We start from the raw sequence: 16,115 nt of genomic DNA, 5'->3' as shown, positions 1-16,115 counted from the left end.
ATCTAGCAGTAGAGGCCGGTGAAGGAGTGCATGGAAAGATTAAGTAGTTGCCTCACAAATTTAAGTACACCCTGTAGCAAGTTGCTGCCATGGCTCTAAGCAATGAGTACTGAACCCCGTAGGATAGACCTGAATGTTTGGATGATTCAACAGCCATGCTGCAAACACTATGAACATTTTATGTCAGAAAATGGCAAGAAACCTTAACAGAATAAGTAACAGAGTACTTACATGGCCGTAAAGTTCTAAATCTTTCCATTCTTGATTAGCTGTATCCCTGTAATCGGAGGGATCGGGATATATTAACACACCGGCAGCATTCAAAGAGTCTGCAACAGCAACCTGCAGGGAATAAAGAAGACATTTTGAACACTTTTCTTCTGTTAGTTATAAATTTAATAGTAGGCACACAAATGTAGTGGATCATGTTTAGCACAGTATTTCAAAGTCTTCTTGCATTGGAGCAGTTGTAAAAGATGGATAATTCTTGGTATTACTATCGCATAAAGATACCATTTTAATAGTGAAGCAGCAATACCTTTGGCGTCCATTTGACAAATTAGCATGAATTTGGTCTACGTTTCCATATATAAAATTTTATGCCGATTCGTCTGGAAGAAACAAGTTAAAGGGTGGTCTCAAAAAGTATTTTCAATTCTACCTCCAATAGGAATTGCTTTGCTCTACAGAAAATACTGCTGAACTGATTGGAGTAGTTACATGCTGGGTTGTGCCCAAAGAGACATTTTGTGGTATGTTGTTGTACAGTAAGAAACAAGTTACTTACCTGTAACTTTAGTTCTCCAGTATTGGTAACTTTCATAGATTCCCATAGCATACATCATTCCCCGTCGTCGGAATGGGAGTCTCGGTATCCAAAATACCATAGCAGTAGGTACAAAAGAGAAAGAAAAAAGGCCTAGGCCTCATTCCCTTTTGTAGCATATCTACCTCTTTGTAAAAGAGCCCAAAATAAAGCAACAACCAATCAGATTAGCCTCACCCCACAGAACCTTCCTGAGAGAGCCTCAGATTTTCGTAGCTGTTGTGTAACAGTACAACCAAACCTTGCGAGGGCTGAGCTTTCCCAGGGGAGGAGGGTGGGCGCATGGGAATCTATGAAAGTTACCAATACTGGAGAACCAAAGTTACAGGTAAGTAACTCGTTTCTTTCTCCAGTATTGGAACTTACATAGATTCCCATAGCTCGCATCAGAGTAGCTAGCAGTAAGAAACACATTTTGCCTCTCTGAGACATCTCAAATGTGAATTATTATACAACACCGTACTTTACCTTGGGGTGTTTTTTTTTGCAACATAAAAGTACCATGCAATCACATAAGAACAGTACATAGCAAAATGTGCAAGAACCATACAAAGGAAGGAGGGAAGAAAGGAAAGCTCACCACTCAATGGAAGAGGTTCCTCAGGACTGCCTGGCCCACAGCCGAGTCTTTCTGCGCCAAGGTCTCCAGACAGTAATGTCTTGTAAAGGTGTGCACGCTGCTCCAAGTCGCAGCTCTGCAGATATCTTTAATCTGGACCCCCGCGAAGAGCCGTAGAAGAAGCCATGGACCTCGTCGAGTGTGCTCCAATTCTGCCACCTAGAAGCTTGTCCACTGCAGCATGACAAAACTGAATAGCACTGAAGATCCATCTAGCAATACCCTGTTTGGACAAGGATAACCCTTTGCGGGGAGCACTGAATGCAATGAACAGTTATGAAGATTTTCTACGGTCCAGATAAAACTTCAAACACCGCTGCACATTCAGCGAATGAAGTGCCCTTTCCGCCGGTGTAGACGGATGAGGAAAGAGCCTTGAGAATCACTGGCTCATTTAAATTAAAGTCCGAAGGCACCTTTGGGATGAACTTTGGATTAGTCCGTAGAATGACAGTATTCCTTTTGAATTGGAGGAAAGGTGACTGAATTGTCAGAGCTTGCAATTCCCCAATACGCCGTGCTGACGTGAGAGCAAGAAGGAGTGCCAGTTTCCATGAGAGGAACTTCAGATCCGCTCGATGAACCGGTGCAAAAGGAGGCTTCATCAGCTGGGTGAGAACCAAGTTCAAATGCCATGTGGGAGGTGGAGGCCTCACGGGAGGATAAACTCTAAACAGTCCCTTGAGAAATTGCTTGACAATTCTAGAGGACCAAAGAGACGGACCAGAGGCAGTACATCTGAAGCGAGAAACTGCAGCAAAGTGCATCTTGATTGAGGAATGAGCCAAACCTGCCTTAGCCATGGACAGGAAAGAAGGAAGAACCTGAGGAGGCGGAGACAAAAAGGGATCCACACCTTGCTGATTGCACCAGATGCAAAAGCGCTTCCATTTGAGACAGTAAGTCTTGTTAGTGGAAGGGGCTCTAGCCTGAGAGAGAACATCCCTCATTTCGTGCGAGAGAGGAAGATCTAGGAACTCTCGCTGCTCAGGAGCCATGCTGAGAGGTGCAAGGAACGAGGATCCGGATGCCAGATCTGGCCCTGGGACATTGTGAGAAGATCCGGAATCGTTCGCAGAGGACGAGGAGGAACCAGAGAAAGAAGGTGAAGCTCTGTGAACCAAAACTGCCTCGGCCATGCCGGGGCTATTAAGATCATTCTGCAAGGTTCCGCCTTGATCTTCGTGAGTATCCTCGGTATTAACGGAATGGGGGGAAAGCGTACACAAATGCGCTTGACCAAGCTATCGAAAGCGCATTCCTCAGTGATCCGCGATGGTGAACTTTGCTTGCGTAAGACCGGCATTTCCGGTTTTCCGGGGTGGCGAAAAGATCAAATGTTTTCCCCACTGGCGAAAAATGTCCTCCAAGACCATCTGGTTCAGTTCCCACTCGTGGCTGATGGAAGAAAGCCTGCTGAGCCTGTCCGCCTTTTCGTTGAGGACCCCTGGAAGGTGTTCCGCTGTGAGATACGCTGTGAAGGATCGCCCATTCTTAAATACTCTGGGCCTCCTGTGACAATGGAAGAGACCTGGTGCCCCCTTGTTTGTTGATGTAATGCATGGCCGTGGTGTTGTCCGTGCGGACGAGAACTGCGGAACCCTGTAACCGCGGCAGAAATGCTTGAAGAGCCAGGCGGATCGCTCCGAGTTCCAGGAGGTTGATATGAAGGAGGCGATGCTTGGGTAACCAATGCCCGCTGACCTGCAAGACCTGAAGCACCGCACCCCATCCTTCCAGGGAGGCATCTGTTGTGAACACATGAGGAGCTGGATTGCTTGCGAAGGATAGACCGCGGGACAAATTCTCTTCCTGTGTCGACCACAAGGCGGCGGCCTTCATTGCCGCCGTAATCTCCACCTTGACGTCGAAAGAGCCGTGAACTTGTTGCCACTGCATGTCTAGTTGTTCTTGAAGAGATCGCATCCGTAATCTGCAATGGGGTATCAGAGGGACGCATGAAAAGATCACGCCTAGCAGGGATTTGTAACGGCGTACTGAAAGACACCTTCAATAGATGTGCCAAAGATTTCAGCTGGTCTTGCCTCTCGACAGTTGGGGAAGCCTTGTTGAGAGACGTGTCCAAGATAGCCCCTAGGAACCTTGCCCTCTTGGATGGGCAGAGCGACGACTTCTCTGTTGAGTCCGACCCAGATTTGTGAACAGAGCTGTACACGCCCCGACAGTTTCCTCCGCTACGAGCCTGGACGGAGCCTTCAGCAACCAGTCGTCCAGGTAGGGGAAGATTTGATAATGCTGCTTCCTGAGGAAAGCTGCTACCGGTGCCAGCACCTTGGTAAAGATCCTCGGGGCAGAACGAAGTCCAAAGGGTGAAACCCTGAATTGGAAGTGGCTCTTGGCTACTGTGAAGCGTACAAACCTCCTGTTACCCGGATGAATAGGGATGTGAAAATACACATCCTCGAGATCGAGAGTGGCCATGAAATCTCCCGGGTTGAGGAGACGCAAGATATCCTGGAGACACCATCCGAAAGGATTGACAGATGAGATAGGTGTTAAACTCCCCGAGATCTAAAATGGGTCGCCATTTCTCCGGCGTCTTCTTGACCAGGAAGAACCTGGAGTAGAAACCGTCCCCCCTCTGAGACAGGGGAACCGGTTCCACTGCTCGCTTGAGGAGCATCTGATGTACTTCGAGCCTTAAGAGACAGATGTTTTGAAGGCATGGCGACAGGGGGCTTGGAAGGTGGCATATGAAGAAACTCCAGCATATGACCATCTCGAATGAGGTTGAGGACCCAACGGTCTGATGTTATCTGGGCCCAGTTGTGGAGGTAATGGGATACCCTGCCTCCCACAGGTGTCAACGGAGAGGAGGGTACAGTAGGCAGAGCCAGAACGCCGCTATTGTCTCTTGGAGGAGAGTCACGACCCTGGCGAGCCTGTTTCCCTCTAGTGGTGGAGCGAGAGAAAGACGAGGACTGGCCTGGTCGTTGGTACTGCGGGCGATACGACAGAGGTGTCTAACCATAAGAAGAGTACCTCTGTTGTTGGTACGAGCCTCTGTAGGACGTGGTACTCTTCCCTCTGGACCCACGGAAAGGCACTTTACGATATTGGAGTGCCGAGAGACCTCGCCGTTTCTGTATCTTTAATGTCCTGGAGGGCATTATCGACATGTTTGCCATCAAACGTGAGGTCCAAGATCTTGTTCTGAACCTCCGGTCGGAACCAAGTTGCCCGGAGCCAGCCCTGCCGACAAAGAACCGCCGCACCTGCCAGTGCACGGAAAGCGGTAGTGGCGATGTCCATGGCGCAGTCAATCACTTCCGCCGACGTAGCCTCCCCCTCCTGAAGAATTTTCCTGGCCTCCGTCTTGGCCTCCAATGGCAGTTGGTCCAAGTAAGGCGAAAGGTCGCACCACATTTGGCGATCGTACCGGCCAAGGATCGCCAATGCATTAGCTGCCCTTACCAAAAGACTGGCCATAGAGGAGAAACGTTTCCCCGCATTATCAAGGCGCCTGCCTTCTTTATCCGGAGGGGTGGTGAGTGGCGCCGAAGGGTTACGCGACTTGCGCTGCCTGGGATATTACTGAATCCGGCTTACCAATCAAGGACACTGGACTGTCCTCAGGCGCCTTGCATTTCTTCTCCAGGCGCGGCAAAACCGGAATCACTGTAGCCGGGTTCCTCATAGCCTTCAAACCCTCTTCCCAAAGATGGCCAACAATGGGAATCGAACGAACCACTTTCCTGTAGGGCTCCTTAAAATCTTACAGGAAGCATTCCGCTGAGGCCGACGGCATAGGAAGCTGGAAGCGACTGGAGGCTCTTTCCATCAGCTTGTGAAAACCCCCAATATCTACCGGGGGAGAATCCACCGGATCAGGAGTTGGTGAAGCCGGATCCGGAATGACAGTCCTCCACTCAACACACAGATTAGTCGTGTTGCCAACATCTGGATCCTCAGAGGAATCATCCGGAACAACCTGGATCACTGGAGGCAACCCTGGGCTGGAAACTTTCAGGTGAGAAACCACCTGAGGCGGTTTCCCCGGAGAAAAGTCTGTAGGAGACGATGGAGTAGGCACAGCATGCACTGCAGACGAAGTCGAAGATGGAGAGGAGGAGCGTGAGAAAATCTCCTCCGATAATCATGTAACATGCCCTGGAGATCCGCCAGGAGGGAGGAAGGAACCGCAACCATACCCTGGCCGGCGCTGTCCTGACGCCCATAGGATGGTGGATAGGAGTACCCAGGCGTGTAGTCACCCTCCGAATCAGTGTCCTGACATTTCACCAGCAGTTGTGAGGGACTATGGGCATAACCACAAGAATCCTGATCATCCCCATCAGAATCTTCTTCCAATAACAATGCGGGAGGCAAGGGGGTCACCCTCCTTGGAGATGTCATATCTGGTGTCAATCGCCTCAAGGAAACTAATTTTCTCCGTCGACGAGGTAGTCGTCGGCGATGAGGATTCCATATTCGACGAGGTAGTCGTTGGAAGCTGCGCCGTTGACGACTGGATCATCGACGAAGATATGAGCGTCGTCGATATGGGAGTCGTCGACACGGCCATCGACACTCCCGCAGTCGCCGTCATAGACGTCGTTATAGCATTCGTGGATGACAGTCGTCGCCACCACAGTCATCGACACTCTCATAGACGCTGGCATAGTCGACACTCCCGTCGACGCGGACGTCGATGCTGGAATAGAAAGCAGTCGACGAGCGGACTTTAAGCTGAGATTTAAAAGTCTTCGTCGACTGAGTCTTCAACTGTGTCGATGATCTAGATTCCTTTTCTGACCTCTCTGAAGACAGCGAAGAGGGTTTCTTGAACGCCACAGTGGATACCACCACTGCTGGGGCAGTAGAAAGTCCTTCCCTCTCCTTTGCACCGTGGTGAGGAGATTTACTCGGACTCAGTCTCTCAGACTCACGGGGGTCTTTTTTGAGGCCTTAGCAGGGCAGTCAGAGGATGGCAAAGGGGAACCCCTACCCCTTTTCACTGACCTGCGAGAGGTGCCAGATGAAGAGTCCACACTGTAACTGGAAGCAGCACCCTTCCGTGACTTAAGCTTCTGGAGCCACGTAAGAAGGCGACCCTCACGGTCCCGGAGGGTCTTTGTAGAAAAGGTGCGGCAGATCTTGCATTCCGCAGCCTTATGTTCCGGGTACAGGCAATAAATACAATCCTTATGCCTGTCCTCCACGTAAAGCCGTTTTTTGCCACAGGTGGAACAAGGCTTGAAATGGGCTTTATTCTCCTTGTCAGACATCCCAGAAGGAAAATAGCAACAAGTTGGAAGCAAAATATTTTTGAAAAAAGCAGTCAAAGTTGAAGTGAGCAGAGCTCAAAGGAGACTCCCTAAGCACAACGTGCAGTAGAAAATCTAAGGCTCTAAAGTTCTCTCAGGAAGGTTCTGTGGGGTGAGGCTAATCCGATGGGTTGTTGCTTTATTTTGGTCTCTTACTAAAAGAGGTAGTGTAGGAAGGTGGATATCTGACTATGGTTACCCCCAACTTTTTGCCTAGTGTCTAGCTGGTTTTTCGGCTTAGTTGGCCTGAGATCCTGACATTCAGGGTCTCAGGCTGTCTGCTCTCTTTAAAATGGACTCCGTGTACCCTAGGTACATACCCAATTGGTAAGGATCACCTTATTGGACCCTGTACAGTGTACCCTAGGTACCCAGGGAATAGGTGTACCCTAGGCCTCCCAGGGGCTGCAGCATGTATTATGCCACCCCTGGTCTGGCCTTCCAATCAGACACAACTGGCTGATCACTCAGCTGGGGCAAGGTCGTGTAATCACCCCTTGCTTAGATATAGTATACCTATATCTACCCTTAAAATACACATGTGTACCTATCAGCCACTCCTATGGCAGGTCTTAACAATCCTGGAGGCAGAGTGCTTGGTAACATGTGAGATGGTGCTCTAGCATGAGCTGAGCCTGTCTGCAGCTTTCGGAACCATGTCCTTATAGCTGTTCTATGATATAGCCTACCATATACTCTTAAAGTACCTTATAATCTTAAACGGTTATGGTAACTATGGTTTGGCTTTATCAAAACATGTCGTGTAAGGTGTCCAACACTTTGGAATAATACCCCCATACCATTTCTGGTGATGAGGATATTATTCCCCCCTTCTAGAGGAAACCTGTTAAAATCCTACTTTGTTCAACTCTAACCTAAGCCTCAGCATCACAAAATGGATGCTGCTGCCACAGACACGAGTCGGACCTCCTGCTGCTGGGAGTGATCCCGGCAAGTGAGGCTTGGACTATAGGTTTCCTGCTTGGGGAGGTGCTAGCACCTCCCCAGACAGACTTTAGTGTATTGGGGCAGGGAGGGCTGAAAGAAATGAGACATGCCTGGGGCACACAAGGTGTCCCATGCATAGTCCAGTTCAAACCGGTGCTGGGGCACTCCAGCCCCAGTCCTGGTGCGAAACTGGACAAAGGGAAGGGGGTGTAACCACCCCCCTCCCAGGTCCCAACCATAAGGCGTGACCTGGGAAGGGGGTGTAACCACCCCCCTCCCAGGTCCCAACCATAAGGCGTGACCTAGCAGGCAACCCAGCCCCCCAGATTAGTATAAGTGTGGTAGCTGGGCCCCAGGAGATTAGATTATCCTGAACCTGCGACTTGAACAGAAACTCTGGACCTTCGACATTCGACGAAAGAAGAAGACTTAAGAATCTCCCTTGTGGCCAAGGAGTGGCTACCCTGTGCAAACAGGCACCATCAAGAGACTACCCCTTTGCTTTGCTGAAGTTCTACGAGGGACCGACTGCAGAGCCCGACCAGAGCCTTGACTTCCAGACTTCACCGACCCTGATCCACATCCACAGCCGAGCTGAGATCCGTGGAGGCGACGAGAGACGTGGGACCGGCTACCTGGGAAAAGTGGCGAGTATCTTCCAGCGCGGCTTCTGAGGCACCCTCGAAGTTGTGCACCGGGAATTGAGAAGCCCCAACCCCAAGCATCATCTGCACCGAAGATCAGCCCCCCACACTCCACGAGTCCTGCGTGGGGCCCTTCTGCATTTTCTTGCTTGCCGCGTCTGTCCGGTCACTGGCCCGTTGGCTAGTAACCTTTGCGACGACACACCTGTAACTTTCGACTGCTGGTTTGGCTCCTCCAGACTGGCTCCTGCTCTTCTGAAAAAGAGAAGCACCCCAGACCTTCCTGGTCTGCACCAGAATAAAGTCCTCCATCCTGCGTGGGTTCTGCTTGCCAAGGCTTGGTGAGTCCTAGTTCGACTTCGACGCCGCCGACAGCAACAGCCTTCGTGGGACAGCTCGCCTCCTGGTCCTGGTCGTCCTCGAAGTCTCCTGGTACCCGTGGCTGCTGCGACAAGCTTCACCTCTTCACCTGCATCTTCACGACATCGCCTGGTTCCTTCCTGGTTCCACGTGGTCACTGGCTAGTGACCCAGACTCTGTCCCTTCTACTTGCAGGTATCCTTCCTTCTTGATCCCAGGCTTGGGATCCACCGGACACTCTTCACTGACTGCCTGTCAGCACCTTTCCTTCAGGCATCCATAGGAGTCGACGACGAAACCCGACGCAACTTCACACCTATGCACCCGCAGCCCGTGGGCTAGGTAACTTGGGTACACCGGTGCTCATCAGGGTATTGACCATCCTAGTGTCTAGTTTTCAGGTCTCGACTTCTTAGCTACTCCAGAAGTGTCCTAAATCTTAATAATTCTAAACTGTACTATTTCTATCGATTATACGCATTACGCGTGAGTTTTTCCACTCTGCACCTGAATCCCGTGGGCCTCCCACTTCCTAACCTTTGGTAGTGTAGTGTAGCCCCAGCGATTCCCTAGGCCTATCCTATTTCCGTGACAGTGGTCCTTATACCACTTCTTTAGTATATGGTTTGCGTGGCCCCTAGGGCCTAACTGTATTACTTACCTGTGTGACTTGATGTATGCTTGAATAAGACTGTGTTGTACTTACCTCGAATCTCAGAGTGCTGAGGGTTTGACTAGAATAAATACACTTTATTTTATATATATATATATATATATATATATATATATATATATATATATATATATATATATATATCTGTTGTGGTGTCCTTTCATTTGGTATTCAAGGGGTTACAAATGGTATAACAGCTGGCTTCATATGCCATTCAGAGTTTAGCCTAAGACTGCTCTTGTCCATGCTACCACTAGGATAGCTGGTCTATAAGGTTGACTTTACAACCAATCACCATAAGGGTATTTGGACTGATATAAGGTGTACACTAGAACTAGTGACACCATACATCAGGCCAACTTCTCACAGGTAGATATGCTACAAAAGGGAATGAGGCCTAGGCCTTTTTTCTCTCTTTTGTACCTACTGCTATGTTATTTTGGATACCGAGACTCCCATTCCGACGACGGGGAATGATACAAGCTATGGGAATCTATGAAAGTACCAATACTGGAGTAACTTGTGATAAAACTGCAACATTTAGTCCTCTTTCTGATCACAGGACACTCACAAATATAAAAACTTTAGAATTCTGCCGTGTTGCAAGTATCCCAGAAACACTTTACATCAATACATGTAAAGTTACACAAGTGTGAAGAGTTCTGCATGTTCATAAGGAGAGGAGCATGGTTCTCCAAACAGAGCGCCTAATTCACAAATGTAAACTTGCACATCGTGTAAGTTTACACCAAGTGAAAAATCACAAACTGTGTGGAGTTTTACTACCGGTTCTATTATTTCATGTGCAGAGAACACAGCCTTGAGTGCGGAGTCTCGGCACGTGTAAGTATACAGAAATCTCTGCACATACAAAGAAAAATTAAAACACACAAATGAGGAGAAACCCAGATTTGTAGAACTCTGCAGGTAGTTTGGGGATTTCACTTAAAGTGTAAGATTACCTTTGTGAATCAGGCCCAGGCGGTTTCTAAACTACGCCTTTTCTCCCAAAAACTACTCTAGAGCACCTGCAACATAACTACTGCCTAACATGTCAAATCAGGAATGGAGCAGCCCAAAAGGCTTTTACATTGGAGCGTTAAAAAGGCAAAATGGAACGGAGTAACAACTTTTGGCAGGAAGGCAGCCCTGGTCCTAAGAACCATCCTTTCAGCATGTAATGTAAGAAAGGAATATGCTACTTACCAGTATGCATCTGTTCTTGGCATGTAGAGCTGCAGATCTATACACTGTGCATAGATCGCCATCTGGTGTTGGGCCCGGATGTTTGCAGTTTGTTTTTCCTCTTGGAAAGTCTTTGGGAGTCACGAGGTGGGTGACTCCTCCTCTGGTTAGTATTGCGCATGGGCTTCGGCTCCATCCTCAGATTGTTTTTCGCCAGCAGGGAAAGATGGAGCGTAGAGGTAATAGTAAAGAAACCCATGTGTATTCTATCTAAATAAGATAAGACTGGAACAGATACAGGTAGCCGGGGAGGCCCCCATCTTCCTTGTAGAGTGGGCTTTAGGGGGAACCAATAGCGTTCGTTTTGCTTTGTGGTAGCAAATCTGTATGCATTTTACAATCCACCTAGCTATCCCCGATTTAGAAATAGGGTTGCCTTTGTGTGGTGGGGAGAAGGAAACAAATAGCGGTTTGGTTTTTCAGAAAGGTTGTGTTCTCTGGATGTAGTAAAGTAAAGCCCTTTTAACATCCAGTGTGTGTAAGGCTCTTTCCGCAACTGTTTGGGGTTGCGAGAAAAAGACTGGTAACTACTGACTGGTTTAGATGGAATGGAGAAAGGACTTTAGGTAGAAATTTGGGATTGGTGCGGAGTACAACCTGGTTGTGATGCATCTGAAGAAAAGGTTCCTATATAGTGAGTGCTTGTATTTCACTAACTCTTCTGAGGGAAGTGATGGCCACTAGAAAAGCTGTTTTCCATGTGAGGAATTGCAGCTCGCACTTATGTAATGGTTTGAAAGGGGGTCCCATTAACCGTGTGAGGACTATATTCAAATTCCAAACAGGTGAGGGTGGCACTCTGGGTGGAATTACTCTTTTCAGGCCTTCCATAAAGGCTTTGATGGCAGGCACTTTGAAAAGTGAGAGGTGCTGCCTATTTTGTAAATAGGCCGGAATTGCAGCGAGGTGTAACCGAATGGCGGTATATGCTAGGTTACACCTTTGTAAATGGAGTAAATAACATAATGTGCTGTATGGATACATTTAAAGGATTGATTGCGTTGTGGCAGTAAACAACAAATCTTTTCCACTTGCCGCATAGCATGCCCTAGTAGTAGGGCGTCTAGTTTCCCTGATAATGTTCATGCAATCAGGGGGAAGGTTAAGGTATCCAAATTCTAGGACCTCAGGAGACAGATCGCAAGGTTGAGCTGAGCTGGGTCCGGGTGCCTGATCTCTCCATGGTTCTGGGTTAGGAGGCATGGCGAGAGGCATAGCTTTTGGTGTGGTACTACTGAGAGTTCCAGCAGTGTGGTGTACCACAGTTGTCTGGCCCATGTTGGAGCTACTAGGATTAGAGTTAGGGAATCCTGTTGTAGCTTCTGCACCACTAATGGAATTAGTGGGAGAGGTGGAAAAGCATATGCAAATTTGTTTGACCAGTTCATCCATATCGCATTGCCTTTGGACAATGGGTGTGGATATCTGGCGGCGAAGCTTGGGCATTTTTTGTTTTCGTGGGTGGCGAATAGGTCTATGTGTGGATGCCCCCACTTCTGAAAGAACGGGTGAAGAACTTGTGGGTGAAGATCCCACTCGTGGATCTGCTGTGTGTCTGCTCAGCAGATCTGCTACGGTGTTTTGTACTCCTGGGACATGTTGGGCTAGGAGAAAAATCTTGTGTGGAATTGCCCATCTCCATATGCTCTGTGCTAACGGAGAGCTGTGGAGAGTGTGTGCCCCCCTGTTTTTGAATGTAGTACATGGCAGTCATGTCTGTGCGAATGAGGACTGCCTTGCCTGAGATCTGCGCCTGGAAATATTTTAGGGAGAGGAAGATCGCCAGTAACTCCAGATGGTTGATGTGGAGTAACTTCTGTTGCGGCGTCCATGTGCCCTGTGCTGTGAGATGTAACAGATGAGCTCCCCAGCCAGAGAGCGATGCATCTGCCGTTAGGATTATTTGTGGGACCGGGTCCAGGAACGGTCGACCTCTGAAAAGGTTTGTGGTGTTCCACCACTGCAGAAAGCGATGGGTGCGACCGTCTACCAACACCAGATCTGTCAGGTTTTCCCTGGGCCTGGTTCCACTGGCGCGCCAAGCACTCTTGGAGTGGACGCATTTGGAGTCTTGCATGGGGCACTATAAAGATGCAAGAGGCCATCATCCCTATGAGCTGCATAAACACTCTTGCTGGGAGAGAGTGTTGATAGGAATTTGACGCAGCGCCTGTAATTCTGCAATCCTGGCAGGATTGGGATAGGCTATGGCTTTTGAGGTGTCTATGGTGGCACCGAGGTATTGTTTTGTGTGTGATGGTACCAGGTGGGATTTTTGATGGTTCACTGTGAAACCTAGCTGGTGAAGTAGTTGGACCGTAGCGGCGGTATGTTGCACACATTGTTGGTAGGACGTGGCCTTTATCAGCCAATCGTCCAGATAGGGGAAGACGTGAATGTGCTGTCTTCTGAGGTGTGCAGCCACTACTGCCAGGCATTTGGTGAAAACCCTTGGTGCTGTTGTTACCCCGAACGGGAGCACCTTGAACTGGTAGTGTTGTCCGTCTACCACAAACCTGAGGTACTCTGTGAGACTGGTGTACTGGGATGTGAAAGTACACATCTTTCAAGTCCAGAGTGGCGAGAAAATCGTTCTGGGAGAGAAGTGGAAGAACCTGTTGGAGGGTTACCATGTGAAAATGGTCTGAATGAATGTAGGTGTTTAGCGGTCTGAGATCCAAGATAGGTCGTAGGGTCTCGTCCGTCTTTGGAATTAGAAAGTACAGGGAGTAGACCCCTAAATTTTGTTGATTTATGGGGACCTGCTCTATTGCTCCTTTTTGCAGGAGGGAGATCACCTCTTGTGTTAGTAGCGCAGTATGTTCTTGCGACATAGGGCGGTGCCTGGGTGGAATGTTGGGGGGTGTAGATGTTAATTCTAGGCAATACCCCGACTGAATAATTTGTGTCACCCATCTGTCTGATGTGATTGTCTCCCAGACGTGAAGGAAATGTTGTAGTCTGCCTCCGACCAGAGTGGAATGGTCTGGAGGGAGCGGGGGAAAGTCATTGGGCAGGAGGTGTGGCAGAGCGGGGGGTATTTGTCTTGCCTCTGCCCTTACTATTGCCTCTGTATCCGCCTCTTTGATAACCCTTCGTGAAGGTAGGCTGAGGAGGGGATTTATAGGACTTGGGACGCACTGTCCGAGGAGTAGCCTCTGCCCATGCCCCGAAAGGAAGAACAGCGAAAGGAGCGCCTGGGAGTCTGTTTGTAGGGCTCCCATGGATTTCGCCTGGTCTATCTTTTTTCATTTTTTCCAGGGCGTCATCCACTTTAGGGCCAAATAGATGATCTCGGTCGAATGGGTGATTTAATGTAGAGGCTTGAACCTCTGGTTTAAACCCTGAAACAGGCATGGCGACGGAGAAGAACACTGGTGTTTATGGCCCTGGAGGCCGTATCCGCTGCATCTAGGGCACATCGTTTCGAGGTATTGGTTATTGTCTTTCCCTCCTGAATAAGTTCATTAGCCCTAGTCTTGTACTTTTCAGGGAGATGGTGCATGATTGTCTCTAGCTCATCATAATGCGCCCTGTCATATTGGGCCAACAGTGCTTGCGTATTGGCAATACGCCATATATTGGCCGCTTGTGACGCAGTGCGCTTCCCTGACGCATCTAGGAGCTTGGACTCTGTCAGGTGGGGGCGCCTCGCCTGACGCCTGAGAATTTGAGCACTTCCTGGCTGTAGATACCACTAGGGAATCTAACGGTGCAGGGCCTTTAATGTAAGAAGGGTCTGTAGGGGCGGCTTTGTATTTTTTCCTCTATCCGAGGGTTTAGGACCCTGGCCCTCACTGGGTCTTTAAAAACCTCAGGGGCATGTTTCTTTACGCCCTCTAACATAGGTAGAATGGCAGTGGACCTATGTGTATCGCCAAAGGAGTCTAGGAGGAAATCCTCCTCCACTGGGTCGGTATGTAGCTCCACCCCGTGGTAGTGTGCCGCCCGTTGTAACAAAGGGTGAAAACCCAAGGAATCTTCAGGAGGGGATGGCCTAGATGGATAGAGATCATCCTGTGGGACATCCGGGATGTCCGGATTGTTATAATCATCCCATGTGTCTGGAGATCCAGTAGGGGTGGGATCTTGTGGCACATCTGCTGGATCATCGTAAGGGTCCCTCAAATCGTCTGGGACAGGTGGAGGTGGCGAAGGCAACCTGAAAGGAGAGGTAGCAATGTCCTTTCTCTTTGGAGGTGGAGGTGGAGCCGGCTTGTCCAAGTGTCTCTTTTTGGAAGACCATGTCAACGGTCTGGTTTTTGGATCCTTGGTGAGGGTTTTTTGCAAAGGATCCGGCGTGAAGAGCTCCTGTGACACTGGTTGTTCGGTCGGCGCCGAAGGCTTCGGGGCCGACGGTTTTTTAGGTTTATCGAAGCCGTGCTTCGTCTTTTTGGTCGGTGCCGAAGGAGATCTCGGCAAGGGAGTGTCGGTGCCGAGGGTCTTGTGATGTTTGGTCGGCGCCGGAGGAGCAGGTTTCGGCACCGAAGACTTCGGTGCCGGGTTCGGTGTGGAGGCGGAGGCAGATTTTTTCTTCGGTGCCGAAGGGTGTTTCTCGGCACCGGTGGCCGGCTAGCTCGAGCCCGAGCTGCCGGAAGGCTTAATAGGCTTCTTTACCGGGCCCGAAGGTGGGGTGTGAGAAGCAGAGTCCTTGGTCTTGCCTAGGCCTGGAGGCGAAGGTGTGACCGAAGCCTTTTTCAGTATCGGCGTGGGAGGTGGAATTGTACTCACGACCCGCTGCGCCGGGGTCATGTCCTCCACATCTGAGCAGTCGGCCTCGGAAGCGCTGACGAGGTAGTCGTCCTCCTGTTCTATGTCCTGCTGTCCCGGAGCTTCGACGTAGTCTCCGAAGATGTCGACTGGAGCGGAGGTCGAGGAGTGCGCCATGTTGCGTCTAGCCAGTCTCTCTCGAATGGTCTTTTTTGAGCGAAAAGACGTGCAGGCGGGACAGTCTCGGGCCTCGTGTTCTGGGGAGAGGCAGAGGTTGCACACCTCATGGAGATCGGTGTGGGGAAACTTGGACCCACATAGAGGGCACTTCAAGGTAGTTCTTTCCATCAGCCGAGACTGGAGCCGGAATAGGCCCGAAGGCCGCTGACCACTGGAATCTAAGTGCTGCTGAAGAGATGAGCAAGATGATTTATATTGTTGAAGAAGCTCGATGAGCGAGGATTTGTGCGTCGATCGGTGAACTGGGAAGTTCGGAACCGGAGCGCAAAGTATTACATCCGAGCCCGATGGCGGAAAAAAACAATCTGAGGATGGAGCCGAAGCCCATGCGCAATACTAACCAGAGGAGGAGTCACCCACCTCGTGACTCCCAAAGACTTTCCAAGAGGAAAAACAAACTGCAAACATCCGGGCACAACACCAGATGGCGATCTATGCACAGTGTATAATCTGCAGCTCATATGCCTCAAACAGGGGGTTTAGAACTAAGAGCTTGGAGCTCACTCACCCTCCTTGCCGAGGTTATGGCTACAAGAAAAACCACCTTAAAGGACAACAGCCT

At 49.6% G+C, this 16,115-nt stretch overlaps 1 protein-coding gene across 1 annotated transcript in view; it reads right to left on the bottom strand.

Annotated features, from left to right (window-relative positions):
• TFRC (transferrin receptor) overlaps positions 1 to 16,115 on the bottom strand; it is a 454,042-nt gene that overhangs the window by 337,954 nt on the left and 99,973 nt on the right. Inside the window, exon 8 of the mRNA XM_085635983.1 lies at positions 232 to 342. Coding sequence (XP_085492109.1) covers positions 232 to 342 — 111 coding nt within the window. The remainder of the gene's footprint in view (positions 1 to 231; positions 343 to 16,115) is intronic.

Source organism: Triturus cristatus, chromosome 11 (assembly GCF_964204655.1).
Source record: "Triturus cristatus chromosome 11, aTriCri1.1, whole genome shotgun sequence".
In the NCBI taxonomy this organism is placed as follows: domain Eukaryota; kingdom Metazoa; phylum Chordata; class Amphibia; order Caudata; family Salamandridae; genus Triturus; species Triturus cristatus.
This window is presented reverse-complemented; position numbering and strand designations above follow the sequence as displayed.